This window comes from Arachis ipaensis, chromosome B7 (genome assembly GCF_059453495.1).
Source record: "Arachis ipaensis isolate K30076 ecotype BB chromosome B7, ASM5945349v1, whole genome shotgun sequence".
Taxonomy (NCBI): Eukaryota; Viridiplantae; Streptophyta; class Magnoliopsida; order Fabales; family Fabaceae; genus Arachis; species Arachis ipaensis.
Genome location: NC_142442.1, coordinates 4,032,407 through 4,050,982, shown reverse-complemented (window position 1 = coordinate 4,050,982; position 18,576 = coordinate 4,032,407). Strand labels below are relative to the sequence as shown.

The 18,576-nt window shown below is 32.7% G+C and overlaps 1 protein-coding gene across 1 annotated transcript; it reads left to right on the top strand.

Moving 5' to 3' along the window:
- Nucleotides 1–15,793: 15,793 nt before the first annotated feature.
- On the top strand, nt 15,794–18,355 carry GPAT1 (glycerol-3-phosphate acyltransferase 1). Its single transcript, XM_016308556.3, has 3 exons — nt 15,794–16,634; nt 16,774–17,242; nt 17,604–18,355. Exons 1-3 carry the CDS (start codon nt 15,882–15,884, stop codon nt 18,047–18,049), a joined length of 1,668 nt encoding a protein of 555 aa, XP_016164042.2. The 5' UTR covers nt 15,794–15,881; the 3' UTR covers nt 18,050–18,355.
- Nucleotides 18,356–18,576: the final 221 nt, after the last annotated feature.

The window sequence follows — 18,576 nt, the reverse complement described above, 5'->3', positions numbered from 1 at the left end:
GTGGAGGATGGAAAGATATGGAGTTGGAGAATCTTGGACTCCTATTTTTTAGTATTCTGCAAGTTCCAACTGTACATCTCAATTACATGGTTGCATTGCCTACCATAATCCTGAAAATCAAGAGTTTAGGATTTTGTTGACTCCTTGGTATGATGACCATTTTCAAATAGTTTACCATGTTCCTTCTCTCATTCGATTGAAGGATATTATCATCGGAGATAATGTTTTGGTGCAGAATATTTATTCATGATAATGTTCCCCTCTATGTTTTATGTTTTGTTTCTGATGAATGAAACAAATTCGCAGTCAATGGTGAATAGAGTCCAACATCTGGATGATTCTTAAGAGTTAAGAGCTAATTAAAAATAGTAATGTATATTTCTCTTTGGTTGACAACTAATTAAATAATAATCCATCATTAATTAAATTAAGTTTGGACATTTGCAAAAACAAAGATGGACATATTCAGAGAGAAGCTCAGATATTGAGATTTAATTATGCTTAATGTGGATTGTTAGATTAGTTAATTAAGAGCGTTTAAACTTTTTTTCTGTAAAGTCTGATAATCTAGCACATTATTCTGCATGTAGTCACTCTGATTTTAGAACATTACATCATGGATGGCAAGATAATAAAATTTTGATTAGAAGGCATTTATCTTCCTATTCTGCATATGTGTTGCCTTCAATTGGTTTCATCAGCTTGGAGTTTTTGTGATGGTACAATTGGGACTAAGGTTGTCTTAAAATGCCTCTGGACAAAAGACAAGTTAATTCTTAGACTCCAAGATAATGTAAGAGTTTATAAATGTGCTATAATACACATTATATAAAAGTTGATAAATATTTTTCCCATACTTAAAACATTGACGCTTCTTTCTTTAACCACTTAAGTAGTTGTCTGCATAATAACTGTGTTTTTGATCTTGCAATAGCAGCTGCATTTTGTAGCAGCTTCATTTTCTACATTGTTTTAAAATGATGTTAAATGTAAAATGAGGTTCAAAGATGGTGCTATGAACCATTTGGTGCTCCTTGTTTGAAAAATTGCTATCATCTTCAACATCTTGAAATAACCTGATCCAGAGTAGCATCGCCCTGTACTCTCTTGCCCTGCACCCTCAGCAACTACTGTTCTTTAAGTCTTTTCTCAATGAACTCCAAGAGAAAAGTGATTCTGGAATTCTCTGCTTGCAAGGGTTGCATACATGGCTATAAATCCATTCAAATACAGAATGATATAGAAAACAATGAACATAATAATAACAATGACATTCAAATAAGTGTTGTTTCAGATATGAAATGAAATCAAGGCTGAATAGGGTGACTCACTTAACAACTGCATAAGAAGGATTAACAGTCTTAACTCAATTATGACAAAAATAAGCAGAAAGGCACCAATTTAATGAATAAAAGTGGCATGGAGAGAGGGAGTAACATAGTTTTTTCTGCTCTATAATTTCCTGCATTTCCAGTATAATTCTATAACTGGGAAAGGGGTGATTTCACACAAATTCATTCCTACCGCAGCTCTTCTAGTTCTATTGTTTACTTTCTATCTCTTTTGGCCTTTACAATCATTACATGTAATGGCAATATTATGAATCCATGTAGGCAACTAGATTGATGGATTGACCAAAGGAAGCATGTTTTTACAGCACCAACTCCAAACATTAGAAAGCCAATGAGTTGATGTTGAATCTGTTGAGTTCTGGCTCTATACTTTTGTTTATCTAGGGAGTTGTGTTTTGCTCTACATTAATGGTGGCCTTTTATAAGTAGTTAGAGTTATTCATTTTTTATGTAATGCAGATTTTGATGAAGATGATATTTGAGGCTTCATTGCTGATTATGGTGTGTGAGGAACTTCTCATGAATGCTTCTGGTAATGTCCTTGATGCTGTGTGATGTCAGGAGGCTCGTCAGCATATCTATATTTTGCTGCCTTCTCTTTTCCCTCTTCTTTGAGATCCCTTTCCAAAAGCAAAGCAAAAGAAAGAATTATCTATAAAGCATAGTTTTCCAATCTTTTCAAGATAATTGAGACTTGAGTCACTGTGGATGTTATATAAATCTTTTACCTGGGACAAACAAACTTTTCCATTTTCTATATCTATAAAATGATCATATCTTATTAAATCCAGTTATATGGTATATGCATTATTTAATTTATATATTATGCAGAATTGTTTGCTGAAAGTTGGTAGATACTTCTGAGGGCATGAGGGGAACAGTAGGGTGCTGCTGCCTGCTGGAAATGGGCTTCTCCCACGCCCCTAATCACAAAATTTTAATAAATTGTGAACTTATTTCAGAGATCTGGGCAGAAGTTTCAGTTTCAAAGGTGGTGTTTGGCATTTAAGAAAATTGTCTTTCTTTCTTTTTTTGCTTAGGTTGAAGATATCATCTCAAAATTCAAGAGTTTGCATGATCTATTGGAAGTTTTACATTCATCGTCATCATATGAAAAGCTGATTATGTATTGCTGTGATTTAGATATATGAGTATCATTTGGTTACAATAGCCTTGTCCATCAGATTGAAAAAGGATGGTAGAGTGAAAATGATAAGAACCCCTGGAGTGCACTGAAGCACTTCTCTTGGCATCATCATTTGCCTGACCATAATATGAATAACAAACTTTGGACAAGATGATGAATTAGTGATCTGTTTATTCATATATTTAAAAACAATGAGTTTTTCATATAATTTATTCGATGAGTACTAGCGGGCCAGCAACTTTTGTATTTTATAACCATCAATTAGCCATCAATAGTCTTTTTAATGGTATGGGATTACATCCAATGGTAGAAGATCACTCACTTTTCTTTTGATAGTTAAGTGCTGACCACAAACACAAAAGTTGCTGGCCCTAGACTTTTCCATTGAGGAATTTGAAGTGTAATTATTAGTGCTCTGCTTTGAAGTCAAAGTACCAACTGCTAAATTCTACCATCCCTAGTACAATATACCGTTTTAAAGATGTTTGTTTGATTGTAGAACTTGTGCCAGATATGACAAGAATTAGGCAAATGCAGTGCATTTGAAAATCCTTAGCAAATAGTGTGTTAATGAACCATAGAATTTGGGCCAGACCCCTTAGTTCAATATCTGGAAGGGTGAGAGCTCCACTCTCCTCTTCAGCTTGGCCCCAAAATAGAAATATCTCAAAATATTTTCTATCATGGACCTAAATTGTATTCTCCATTTGGTGTTGAATCAAGTCCAGTGACCCAAGATGTGACAGCCCAAAATGAGCCATGACTGGCGTCGAGGAAAATTATCCCCTAATAAGCCTAACAGATTTAAATATAAGATAAATAAGAAGGTTACAAATGTTTTGAATAAATTTACACTTTTTAAAATAAATAATTTCATGTTTTAAACAAAAATAAAATAAATAAATATGAATGAATCCTGTCTGTGATATATGAAGCAGATGATGTCTAAGAACTCAACAAAAAATAGATACCTATTGTAGATTATTACTCTCGAATTGAAAGGTTCACATAATCAAGTATTTATTCTTAAAAAATAATTTTAGAAAAACGGAGTGAGTTTTGCAATCCAGTGACTAGACAGTACATCTATAAGTCACATGAGACCATATAAACATTATTATAACAATAACTAGAATGAGACCCGCGCAATGTGCGGACAGTAAATTAATGATAGTATATAATAAATATTAAAAATGGTTATATTTTGTAGAATTAAATTAAATATGTGTAAACTAAAGTTAAATTTGAAAGATGTTTTGTTTCAAATAATTTGTAGTACAAAAAATTTATGTAAAATCCCTCAAATACCATTTCTCCTCTTTTTCCCAAACCAAACTCTAACCCCATTTTCCCAAATTAAACCCATTAACACTCACTCTCTTACGCATACTGGTGCGGTATTTTACAACCACACTTACTAACCGGCAAGTACACCGGGTCGTACCAAGTAATACCTTACGTGAGTAAGGGTCGATCCCACAAGGATTGATGGACTAAGTAACAATAGTGTTTGATGGGCTTAGTTAGACAAACAAAAATTGATGTTGAGATGCAGTATAAAAGACATTAAACAATATCAAAAATATTGAAGAAGGGCAAGTAATTAAGTTGGGAATAATATATGGAGACAACAGTTAAGGTTTCAGAGTTATCTATTTTCTGGATTGACTTTTCTTATTAACTATTTTAATTATGCAAGATTTTATTCATGGCAAACTATTTGTGACTAGACCCTAATTCTTTAGACCTTTCTAGTCTCCTCTAAAATTCATCAACTACCAATTCCTTGGTCAATTAATTCCAATTAGAGGGTGATGATCAAATTCTAGTTTATATGCCACAAGAATCCTAATTATCCAAAAATAAAGGGATTATATGTCACGTATCTCGTTAAATACAAACAATTAGAAATTCAGGATAATATGTTTTCAAGCTATTGTTCAAGTAAAGAGCTTTTCCAAGTTTTACAAGAACTCAAATAGAACATGGGTCATACTTCCGTTCCACCCAAAGTCATAAAATAAAGAACGAAAATAATTATTGAATATAAATCAAAACATGAATTAAAATAGAAAAATAACATTATCAATCCATACAATAGGCAGAGCTCCTAACCTTAACAATGGAGGATTAGTTGCTCATGGAATATGAAATGTAAATTTGTATGGAATAATGTTGTGTAATCTGTTCCTTTTGAACCACCCTATTGGGATCCCTTTTATAACTAATCCTAATAATTTAAAAATCAAATTTCTAAAATTAAAATTAAAATAATATCTTTTTCTAAAATAAGATTTGAATTTAAATTCGAATTAATTAACAAGTCTTCAGCTGATGGGTGGGGACCACTTGATTTGTCCATTCTGCAGCTTCTAATCTGTGATTTCTGGGCTAAGAACTGGGTCAAAACAGCCCAGAAATCGCTCCCAGCGTTTTTCTACATTTTCTGCACATGGCACATGTGACGCGTCCGCGTCGTCCATGCGTTCGCGTCATATGTGCAGATTCCAGTCCACGCGATCGCGTCAGGCACGCGATCACGTCATTGCGATTTTCTCCATTCCGCGCGGTCGCGTGAGCTATGCGTCCGCGTCGGTATTCGCTGGTCATCTTCTTGGCTTCTTCTCTTTCTCTGCAGAAACTCCATCAAATTCCGCCAAATGCTACCTAAAATAAACAGTATTGCACAAAACTCAAAATAGCATCCATAGTGGATAAAATATAATTAATTCTTAATTAAACTCAACAAATTAGATGCAAATTCACTAGGAAAGGATAGACAAGATGCTCATGCATCACATACACCTCACACCCCACAGCCACCTAAGTCCTAACCCTTCGTCCCTTCCCGGACTCTGACTCCATGAGCTTCAACAGCTCAGCTCCCTCCTCACTCCTCGATCTTCGCTGTTTCGGTGTTCCCTGTGCTGCCTGCACCTGTGGCCTTGCCTCAGTTTCGTGGCGTCACAAATCGCGGTTCGTAGCGGCCGGGTGGCGCGCTCCAGTTCTCTTCTCTATGAGCTGCCTCTCGTCGTCGGTCTCCCACATCGCCTGTCCCTGTCTCATCTCGTCAGTCATCACAAAATCGAAGTCCCGGCGGCGCTGTGTCTCGACTTGCCTCTGCTCTGCCTTTCACTCCTCTCTCCTCCTCTGTCTTTCGACGGCTCTGTGATTTAATGAGGATATACCATGATTGAAGAGTAGAGCTATTGGCCTCCTAAGTGCCTGAGATGCAAAGGTGTTGCTTTGGCTGAGGATCTTACCAATGAAATGTATCAATTTGGTGCCGCAGAGCTTCTTGCTGTGGCTGCTTTGGTTGGTGGAATTGCATCCCAAGAGGTCATCAAGAACTATCGCCAACTCCATCTTGTTGCTATTCCGGTCTAAATTCTGTGGTCATTCGTTTCATTTCACTTCAATCCTCCTTACTTTGAATTTGGCACTCCGGGTTTGGTATCTTCGGTCTCAAGGGACCACGTTGTGAGTAGGCTTTACATTTATAACCGTTAAGCTTTTGGTTTATGTTATTATGAAACTATTATTGAAAAACTTTGATTTGATTATAATAATTGATTTATTATAGTTGAATAATTATTCTTATGAAATTCATATATTAGAAATTTTACATGAGACTATATATATGTTTGATAAAGCTTTATATTATTTTAGAATATTGATTTTATTCGAATATATACTTTTGAAGTATTAAAGTATTTGTTGATACTCACTTTGAAATTATGAAATATGTTTTTATGATTGAAAAAGTATGATGTGAAAATATTTCTGATAAGAAAGTATTATCTGATTGATTTGATTTGATACCTTATATATTTGAGAGATTAAATATTTATTGTATTTGAAACTATATGTTTTGAATTGGTTTGGGAGGCTCGTATTAGAAAACCGTAGTTAACGGCGGTTATGACGTTAACTTAGATGCATCTGACTCAGACTTCAGCTAGCAGGGGTGTTGCTAGCCTTACGTGTAGGCCACACGTTAGATCTGTTATTCTGTTAGGATACACAAGAGGAAAGGGCTACCTATAGAGGTGGAGCCGCCCATGTGTGGACTTTTGATTTGATTTCTATATGAGAACTCCCTTATTGATTCACTTATTATTATCAACTATTATTTTCTAATTAAAGTTACTTTGATAATAATGTTTATATGGTCTCATGTCAATTATAGATGTATTGTCTAGTCACTGAGTTGTAAAACTCATCCCTTTTTTTTAAAACATTTTTCAGGAACAAATACTTGACTATGTGAGACTTTTTATTCAAGAGTAATAATCTACAACGAGTACGTATTCTTTGTTGAGTTCCTAGATGTATATGCTCCATATGTCACAGGCAGGATCCAACCATTTGTAATTATTTTATTTTTGTTAAATATATATAACTATTTATTTTAGAACTTGTAAGATATTTATAACTTTCTTATTCAACTTATATTTGAGTCGGTTTAGGCTTGCTAAGGGACTATTTTCCTGAGCGCCGGTCATGGTTCATTTTGGGCCGTGACAATTTAGATGTTGGAGTTGTACAAAGTGATATTTTTATTTGGTAGGTTGATTTTTACATTTGTTTTAGTTGATGGATTTAGTCTTCCTATATGGCGCTCGTCCTCCTTTTTCTTTATTATTTATTGTTAGAATTGTTGCTTTCTTCTTTCTGTCGAGGTTCTTGTGAAGGCATGTTCTTTATGAATTGTTGAGTTGTATGCACTTTCTATTATGTTGTTTGTTCTATCTTTGCATGTATGTTTTTCTTCCGAAGATGTGTATTGAATTTGTATGGTTTTCTTTCTTTTTAATCTCTTGATGTAGTTTTTCAATGACATCTACAATAAAAAGAACAAAAATATGTAGAATTTTTTTTTGAATAAGTTATTTTTAATAAGAATAATTGAAATAGTATAAAATAAAATTACCTGTTAGTATTTTTCTTTGACCCACTCTGTCAGATAATGTCTCAAGTGATACAAATTTAAAATAGTGTTGAAAAATATTCAAAATTTGATATCTAATTCTTTCACAATAATTATGAGTAAAAAGTTTGCTTTCATTATACCTTTAATTGGCCTATACAAATCATTTGTATTTTCTATTTTTAAATTTTTATATTATAGACTTTTTCTTCCCTGCAGTGTTAGTAAATCTTAGTTCATAATTAGTTAAAAAAGAATAATGAATAGCATATTAAAAGAAGTATAATTTTAACAATATTAAAATACAATTATATATAAAGTATTATAAAATAATATAAAAAAGTATAAAAAGCAAAAATAATTAAATTATTTTTCGTAAATTCAATTTAAAAATATAATAAATATGTTTGTTTTGTACCTTTTCATCTAATATAATCATTTCTAAGCAAAGAGACTCTTCTTTATTTGTGGATATTAATGTTTCTCATAGATGAACCAAGCGAACTTTGATAAACTAATTGTCTTTTTGTTTGGTGATATTGTCCAAAGAATAATACTCCATTGAGTAAGTTTGAGATGTTGTGTAGTTTGAAAATAAATTTTTTGTACTAAATTTGATGTCATTTAAATGAATAGTGATGAAAAACTTATATAAGTAGTTCAGGAATTTGAATATTTGTAACGTAAAATTTATTATGATTAATAATATTATTATTACATTTGTAATATAAATATTTATTATATTTAATGAGTTATTTATAAAAATTAATAAATTAATTATTGGAGTTATAAATTTATTGTATTGTTTATAACGGTGAGATATAATAAATATATGGATATGGATTCAATATCTGTGTAGGTTACAAATTTGATTACAAATGTTTGTATGTGTATATATATATATATATTTGCTGATTTGAAAATAATAGTTAATTTGGCAAAAATTGAGTAGTTGATTCTAATATTTTGCCAAGTAAGCGATGTTGCTGACATAGCATTAGTAGAAAGAAAAAGATGTTTTAAAAGTAATGTGGGTAAACTTATGTATCTACTTTTATATGTTAAGAATATAATAGATTTTAGTTAGAAAAATAATAATTTATATAAATAAGTGAATCAATAAGGAGTTCTCATATAGAAATCAAATCAAAAGTCCACACTTGGGCGGCTTCGCCTCTATGGGTAGCCCTTTCCTCTTGTGTGTCCTAACAGAATAACTGATCTAACGTGTGGCCTACACGTTAGGCTAGCAACACACATGCTAGCTGGAGTCTGAGTTAGATGCATCTAAGTTAACGTCATAACCGCCGTTAACTACGATTTTCTAATACGAGCCTCCCAAACCAATTTAAAACATATAATTTCAAATACAACAAATATTTGCTCTTTCAAATATATAAGGTATCGAATCAAATCAAATCAGATAATACTTTCTCATTGGAAATCTTTTTCAATCATAAGAGATTTCAAATATATTTCACAATTTTTAAAGTAAGTGAGTACGAACAAATACTTCAATGCCTCAAAAATAGATATTCAAGTAAAATCAAACATTTTGGAATAATGCAAAACTTCATAAAAATATATATATATAGTTGAAGTGTTTGAATATATTATATTATCTAATGTACAGGGAATCAGTCTCTTTATAGAGGAATTACAGAAATAAAAATAACTATAAAATATGAAAGAAGAGAAAAATACTAGCCTAAAATAAAGGAAAGATTTCTAATCATAAAATTCCTAAAATTAAGCTAAACCAAAAAAAGAAAATATTTATAATTAATTCTATTTACATAAAAGATTCATGAAAGGAATTAGGAATCTGATTTTGATTTAATCTAGTCAACACTCCCCTTCAAGCTGGCTTGAAGATATCATTCATTGACAGCTTGCTTATTATGCTATCAAAAGTCTTTTTGGGTAATTCTTTAGTTAGAACATCTGCTAATTATTTTGTGGTTAGAACATATGAGATGCAAATCTGTCCTCTCTAAATCTTTTTCCTGATAAAATGCTTGTCAACTTCAACATGTTTAGTTCTATCATGCAACACTGGATTATGAGAAATAGAAATTGCGAATTTATTGTCACAATACAATCTCATTGGTGGAGAAATGGAAACTTTTAGTTCTTGTAGGATTTTCTCTACCCATAGTGCTTCACATATTCCATGAGCCACTGCTCTAAACTCAGCTTCTGCACTACTTCGTGCCACAACACTCTGTTTTTTACTCCTCCAACTAACCAGGTTTTTGTCAACAAAAGTACAATACCCAGATGTTGACGTTCTATCCATGACATTTCCAGCCTAATCCGCATCTGTATAAGCTTCTACTTGAAGAAGCCCATGCTTTTTGTAGAGTAACCCTTTCCCAGGCGACCCCTTCAAGTACCTTAGGATTCTAAAGACAGCATCAATGTGTTCTTGACTAGGTGAATGCATAAACTGGCTTACCATGCTCACAGCAAAGGCTATATCCAGGCGTGTATGGATAAATAGATTAGCCTCCCTACTAACCGCTGATATCTCTCTTTGTCTATTACATTTTCTGGTTCAGCGGGCTTTCAGCAGCTTTACCACCAAGTAATCCTGTCTCTTTTAAAAGATCTAGGATGTACTTTCGTTGATTCATAAAAAAACCTTCCTTAGACCTTGCAAATTCAATTCCAATGAAGTATTTTAATGAGCCAAGTTCTTTGATTTCAAATACTTTGGCAAGCTTTTCCTTCAAGTCTTTTAGCTCCAAAGAATCATCACCTGTCAGAATAATGTCATTCACATATACAATTAAGATGGCAGTTTTATTAGCTGCAGAATGTTTATAGAAAATGGTATGGTCAGCTTGGCTTTGACTATAACCAAGTCCCTTCACCACCATTCCAAGTCGTTCAAACTAAGCTCTTGGGGATTGTTTCAATCCATAGACAACAACTTCAATTCTCACGACAGCGACAATGACCACAACACCAGGCAGTAATTTCAAATCGAATATAGAGACAAAGGCAAATAAAATTCTGGAAAATCCAAAACAGAACAAAGACAAAAATAAATAAAATCAAGAACAAGGTAGAAAAATGAAATGGTGGCAGAGATAAGGTGAAAATAGAACAGACTAAGGGAAGAGGCTAGACCAGAACAGTGGCAACGTAGTGTTGCCAGTGAGTTTGGAAGCTCCAGCATGTTTTCCGGTGACGGTAGCGCCGTTCCTGGCGACTAGAGGCGCGGCGACGAGTCTCCCTCTCCTCTGGTGAGTTCCTCCTCTCCCCTATGTTCGTGTATTGTCGTGTTTCTTTTTCTGCGAACTCTCTCTCTCTCTTTCTTTCTCTCTCCCGTTCGAGCTCCTCTTTCCGGAAACCCAATAGTAATAGCGGCGGCGCAGCAGCTCGGCGACGGGGTCTACATCGGCAAAGACAGATCGGCGGTGGGAAAAGCATGGCGGCGACGGATCTGACGACGATGAGACTGACCGCGTCCCTCTCGGCGACCATGATGGCGGCACGGTGAAACGCTAACGGCAGCAACACTCCTCCAGCTTCCTTCAACTTGCAGACTCCCTCTTTCTCTCGGGTTGACGTTGATGGTGACTTGGCAGTGGCAGAACTTCAGCGGCGAGGCGTGGAGGCAGCAGCTCCTTCTACCGTTCTCTCTTTTTTTCTGCATGGGTGTATTTGTGTATGGTGTGGGTTTTGAAAAGAAGGGGGCTGTGGTTGATGAGGAAGAGTGGAAGTTGTTTAGTAATTTAGGGTTAGGGTTGGGTAGGAGGAAAAAGGATAATGCATAAATTTTGATAAAATTAAAGGGTAGGATAGTAATAATAGAAAAAAGAAGCTTAGGACATTACATTCTATCCTCCTTACAAAAATTTTCGTCCTCGAAAATTGATACAGTGTACAAAATGTTACATGATTTTAGCCTTTTACCAAGCATGAGGAAGAAGTATAATTGGTACAAAAGGTTATAGGATAGGTTTGTTTTAAAAAGATGCGATTGACATTCGTCTACTCTCGTTCCCTTGACAACTCAAATATACATAGCACTTTTCACTTCGTTCGTCAATCTCCTCAAAATACACTTTTACCTCATAATCCCCTTGATTTTGTTGTACATATCCATAGTAATAACCGCCGGTTTCATGTCAAATCTTAGGATTACAACCTTCCGAACTTCAGCATCGATAAGTTGTATCCTAAAGAGTTAACGTATCGCTTGCTAATCTAGGAATCACATGTTATACCAAAACAAGCTCGAGTTTACTCAATGGGATTCAAAACTTAGGAAGAAAAAGCAAATAATACACTTGGTGTTCGCAAGAACGTGGAAAGACGTACAAGATCACAATTAAGCGATGATGTACAAAAGAATGAAGTGTGCCAGAAAGAAAGCCAATTCGCATTTTAAGAAAGAAATCTGAATCAAGGAACTTTGATAGGAACAATCTAAGAGAAGATAGAGTATCAGGTCGAAACAAGTTCAAGCTTGAATAAAAGAAATACAAAGTGCACAAAAGAAGGTAACCAAAGTCAACGACAATTTTTTACAAAGATTTAAGAGAATATTTCAGAACACAATCAGGTAAGATATCCATCAACAATGGATGCAACTAAGAGAGAATCATTTCACAATCTCAAAGAAAAGATATGAGACAAACATTTCAAGCATAAATACTATCACGTCAAACAAATTTAAATTGAAACAAAAGATGCAAAATTTATGAATTAGAGTAATAGGGATCAGAGGCAAATGTTTTTCCATCAAAAATATTAGAGGATACCTAAGTACACAACCAAGCAAGGATATGTTTAAGCAAAAAGACAAAATCGACAACAGAAAAAGCAAGCAAAACATAAATTAAAATAAGACAACACATTCTAGAATAGGCGACTTAACAGGCAAAAATAAATAAATAAATAAATAAATAAATAACAGTAACTATCACAAAATTTGCATGCTTCTTTTTCCTTTCTATAGAAACCTTTGACTAAACACGTTTGAGATTATTATCATGACTTTGGACCTTAAATAATTATGTCAATATAAAGTTTGATATCTCCTAACTCAAAATAGTAGATAAGTTATGTAAAACATAACAAGAAATGTAATTGATCTCTTTATTGTCTCTTAAGCCAGAATTTACATGTACCTTTAGGTATTTAACTCATTATAGTTACTGTTGGTAAAATACAGTCATATAATTTTTTATAATCATGCAGCTAAACTTAATATGAAGTTATAAATAAATTCACATACAAAATAATGATAAAACTAAAATTTGAAGTACTTGTAATTAATACACTAAGATCAGTTAAAATAATTATTTTTTTTTAACATGATCCAAGCACAAAAGAATTTTAGAAATTTGGTATGGGATTATATTTTTTGTAAAGATAAAACACCAAAAAGAGAATTCATCTTCATAAATAGTTAAGTGAACTTAAAGCTTATGAACTAAGGACAAACTCAAATATATATTTTGAATCTAAATATTCCAAAATATATCTCCCAAATTATTGTCGTATCTTAAAAAATATATCACAAAAAAAAAACTTTTTTTTGTTTGGTATACACAGAGTCTTTCACAAATTTTCAACCCAGGCTAGGAAACACAAAAGTAACAGCTACATAAAAATCAAGAAATTCAGCAGTACAATCACTAAAGAAATTGACTTACTTGTTACTTAGAAAATTTTAATGATCTCTATTAATATTAGTCATTTGACCACATTTTGGATTCAATCATTGTAAAAATTCATTTATCATTCTTCTCTTCATATATATTATTGTCTTGAGTGTCCATGTATACGAATTGTAGGCTCGTAGCTTTCTAGAAAATATTTAGCTCATGTTAGATTTTATTATCTTATTATTATAATATAAGAAAAATCAGTCAAAATTACAAAATTAACATTAAGTTTACTGTAATAAAATTGAGATAAAATATTAGTTAGATTATCAAAATTAAAGTCAAACATTAGTAACTCTTTAAAGACATTCATAACCCTAAAATTAAGAAAGTTTAAAGTTTGTCAAACTTTTATGATATTCAAAGAGAAATGAGTGCCTTTCTTTTATTTAAAATTATTTTATCAAAATTAAAATATTTGAAAGACTAATCGGATGGATGGATTATTTTTGGAGTATGTGGTTTAAGTATTATTTTATTATTTAGATTCTATTTTCTGGAATCAAATTTATTTGAAAATAACTTTTCAAACTTTGAACCAAATATAAAAATATGAAATTCTCATTCTAAAATTTTTAGGAAAAAGCACACGCAGCTAATACTTTCTATTTTTGGTATTTTGATGTTACTGTATTCAATGATTTAAAATGGAATGGGCCTGATAGTCCAAAAACTTTGTAAATAGTCTTCATACAAGATCAACTGGGCCTTTTGAATGGTATATAGCTCTTTTCCTGGCCCAGAAAAGAAAAACGATACTATATAAAGCCAAGTGGATTCACCTGAAGTATAATAATAATAATAATAATAATAATTATTATTATTATTATTATTATGTAGAAGATAAACCAACAATGTGATTAGCAATTACTTGTAAGATTCAGTTTGTTAATTGTTATATACGAATGAGTATTTTTCATATCAAATGATTTAAAAGGTTCATATCAAAAAGAGAAGCCATAGATTCATGAGTGTTCTTATATGTTTCCATGCAAACTATGTGCCCATTGAACAGACATATCAAATGATTTAAAAGGTTCACCAAACCAACCTAAATGTGTATTACATGATAAGGTTTATTATCATCATAAGATTTTTGTTACAAGTTGTACCAAATTAAAAGCATTATGCCATCATCATCATCATATTTCACTACTACTTATTAGAGCAATTAATTAAGTTGGTTCCGCCTTAACCTACTTTAATTACCTAGCTTGTAGGAAATTACAACAAATAACAATGATAAAATCTTATTCATGAAATTAGTATCATGTACTATATGATTTTGCTTAAGTGGCTAATAATTTAATATCTAGGTTAAAGATTATTGGTCTTATTTGTGAATTATACTCAGCATGAGGCAGCTATGACTTCATTCACAGACAAAATATTAACTATGCAATTAAAATTCAAACCAATTAACTGTCCCAAATTCAAGTGCCTTGGGAATGGACAAAGGAACAAGAGTAACAAAAGTCAATTTGTTCTACTAATAAGACACGGGAAGAAAAGAAGAAAAAAAAGTCAAAGTTATATTGAGAGGATCAATTTGACTTTCTATGAGCTTCTAAGTTCAAATAACTTCTGAAAATTGTCAAATTGATCTGATGGTGTGGGTGATCTAACTTTAATTTCTATTGGCCTCTATATGACATAAAAAATTTAAAAATATACAAATAAAAAATATACTCAAAAATTTTTGCTATAATTAGTATTACTTGTATCTTATTGAACCTTACTGATTTGTAAGTTCACCAAAAATCGAACTCTTGACCTTTTGGATCTAGAGTTTTAATACCATGTTATGATACCACTCATCTCAAAAGCTTCAGCTAATGAGAATAGGTAACACTAATGATTATATCTCTAATACTCTCTAAACCTCCATTCATGGCACAAATATTCCATTGGCTACTCATACTTTCCCTAAGTGATTATAATAAATATTTATTAAAACATATTAAATATGTTCTAAGACTCCATTTGATAATTGTTTTATCATATAAAATATAATAATATTAACAACCATGTACATCAAAATTAGTCACTAATATAAAATATACCTTAAAATACAAATTATATATTAAAAATAAATAAAACTACACATATATAAATAGTATTTTTAAATATTAAAATTGTAAAAATAAGAAAAAAAAACACCTTTTTTCTCAATAATGTAAACCCTACATTTCATGTGAAATTAAAGTATAACAAAAAAAATTAGTCTAAATAAATAAAACATCTTACTTATTTTATCATGTTACATAGTTTCTTAAGGTTTGAATGATATTCACACATTCCAATGTCATTAAAAATAGGTAGTAGTACAGCATGTGTTTGGAGCCTAATAATTTCTCAAAAAAAAAAAAAAAAAAACTGAAAATCTCCAAAGAGGGTCACCAACATTTTAACCTACCTACTGTATATATGTCAGTTGCCAAGCAAAGACTATATGAGAACATGTTTCTACATACATCATACATGCAATGCAATCTAAGATCATAACAACAACATCTTCATCTTTGCATGAAACCATAACAAATAATAAATTATTAAATAAAATCTAATAAGAGAAGCAACTGAAGTTAATGCCAGCGGTGTGTTTAACCAAATGCCACAGTCAACCTTCTTTTCCTTCTGATTTCTGAACCCTTTTTAATGTCTCTATAAATATTCTCTGTACACTCTCTTCCTCTCTTCACCACATATACTCTTCTCCTCTCTTTCTCTCTCATTCTTCCTACCCTTTTCTTCTTTTCATCATCATCATGGTGTTTCCAATGGTGCTTCTTAGGCTTCTTGATTGGGTTTTGTACCAACTTCTTGCTAACTCTTTCTATAGAGCAGCAAGGAAAATGAAGAGTTATTGGTTCAATTTTGAGTATAACATCATCTCATCAAAACCACAACATCTTCAACAACCTTGTTTGTCTTTTCCAAGTGTCACAAAATGTGACTTGGAGGCTCTTAGAGCTTCACAACCAACACTTGCTTTTTGCGACGTTCACAAAGTGTTGCTAAATACACACTCTTTCTTCCCTTTCTTCATGCTTGTTGCCTTTGAAGGTGGCAGCATTTTAAGGGCACTTCTCTTGCTTCTCTCTTGTCCTCTCCTCCTCATTTTGAACCATGACATGAACCTTAAACTCATGACCTTCATCACATTCTGTGGCCTGAGAATCAAGGACATGGAATGTGTTTCAAGGGCAGTGCTGCCTAAATTCTATTTGGAGAATCTCAACCTTCATGCTTATGAGGTTATGGCTTCATCAAGTTCCAAAGTTGTGTTCACAAGTGTTCCTAGAGTTATGGTTGAAGGGTTTCTGAAGGAGTATTTGAGTGTTTGTAATGTTATAGGCACAGAGTTGCAAACTTTTGGTACCTACTTCACTGGCTTTGTCTCTGATTCTGGCTTGCTTGTGAAGCATAGAGCACTCAAAGAGTATTTTGGTGACAGAAAACCAGACATTGGTATTGGAAGCTCAAGTTTTGATGATCATATTTTCATGTCACTTTGCAAGGTAAACACATACATAGTAAACTTAACCTTCTTGGCATACCACATTGCTGATTTTGGTGTATACATAGTATAGTCCTTGTTGTTTATAGTAAACTTTATAGTAGACATGTTTTAATTAAGTGTATTATTGATAATGACAGGAAGGTTATGTGGTGAACAATCCAAGCCCAATGTTGGGAAGGGAAAAATATCCAAAGCCCTTAATCTTCCATGATGGAAGGTTGGCATTCTTGCCAACCCCATCAGCAACACTGTTGATGTTCATGTGGCTCCCAATTGGGATTCTTCTTGCCATATATAGAATCCTTGTTGGGATCTTGCTTCCATACAAATGGGCAATGATACTTGGAGTTTGGAGTGGCATAAACCTGAATGTTAAAGGAATAATGAGGTCTCAAAGTTCAGAACAGAAGAAAGGGGTTCTGTATGTTTGCACACATAGGACACTTCTTGATCCTGTTTTCTTAAGCACTTCTTTGGCTAAGCCTTTGACTGCAGTCACATATAGCTTGAGTAAGGTGTCAGAGTTCATAGCTCCAATTAGGACTGTCAGACTCACAAGGGATAGAAAACAAGATGCTCAAACCATGCAAAGGTTGCTAAGTGAAGGTAATTTTGTGTTTCTGCACTTTTTGTCTTCTTTCCTTTTCTGTTTCTGTTCATATCTGATTTTTCAAATCTTATAGAAACTATAGCATAAAAGGAAAATGTTCTTAAAGAGATAAAGAAAACAAAAATCATAAATTTCGCAATTACTAAGAATTGATTTAACTTTAATTCACACCTGAAATTATCTTCATGTAAGGATAATAGATAAAAATCATTAGATATTTTTAGATCTTTGACTAAATTTTCGTCTATACGTTAAAACTTAATTTATCACATAACAAATGTTATGGAAACTATTGTTAAAGAAAGAAAAACTTTGCAATTACTAAGAATTGATTGTGATTTGGTGTGTGGAAAACAGGTGACTTGGTAGTATGTCCAGAAGGAACAACTTGTAGGGAGCCATACCTATTAAGATTCAGCTCATTGTTTGCTGAGTTGGCTGATGAAATAGTTCCTGTGGCTATGAATGCTCATGTCAGCATGTTTTATGGGACCACAGCAGCAGGCTTGAAGTGTTTGGACCCCATCTTCTTCTTCATGAATCCTCGGCCATGTTACCACATTCACATCCTTGGGAAGGTTCCTAAGGAGCTTACATGTGCTGGAGGCAGGTCCAGTTGTGAGGTGGCTAACTATATTCAGAGCCAATTGGCTCTTGCTTTGGGATTTCAGTGCACAACTCTCACTCGGAGGGATAAGTACTTGATGCTTGCAGGGAATGAAGGCATTGTCAATCAACAACGTAACACCAAAATTAATCATCATTGTACCAACAATAATAAGGGAGAAACTTTGCTGTCGTGAAGTTAATAGTTGAAAACAGTTAGATGTCATCTTAGTCGATCGTATCATATCATCTAACGATTCTCAATTATTAATTTTATGTAAAGGCAATTTTATATGGTCTCTGTCTAATAATAATAGTTCCTAATTTTTTTATAAACCGTTCTAAATTGTCATCTTCTATAATTAAATTATAATTGCAGTTTAAAACCACAGTTATGTACCAATGAATGATCTGTATGTAAGTGTTCACCAACATTTTGGAGTTCCATATTGTTTATTTATTTTGTACAATTACCCTCAATTATTATTCTGGAGTTGCCAGCATTTTGGTTGTTATTGTTGGATATATAACATTTATGATTGTGATATTTATTTAGAAAATGATAGTGTCAAGTGTCAACCATACGTACAATAATGAAAAGTTAAATATAATGAATGTTAAAGCTTTTTTTTTTACCTAAATATGTCAAGAGAAGACAACAACGTTGAAAAAACACCCAAATTTAGTATAGACATGTTAATGTGTCTACCTCAATTTAAGTGAT

Bases quoted from the DNA above. Each gene is read 5' to 3' on its own strand.
- GPAT1 (XM_016308556.3), top strand. From the start codon at position 15,882: ATGGTGTTTCCAATGGTGCTTCTTAGGCTTCTTGATTGGGTTTTGTAC. The intron at 16,635-16,773 runs GTAAACACATAC...TGATAATGACAG, and splicing joins TTTTCATGTCACTTTGCAAG to GAAGGTTATGTGGTGAACAA. The intron at 17,243-17,603 runs GTAATTTTGTGT...TGTGGAAAACAG, and splicing joins GCAAAGGTTGCTAAGTGAAG to GTGACTTGGTAGTATGTCCA.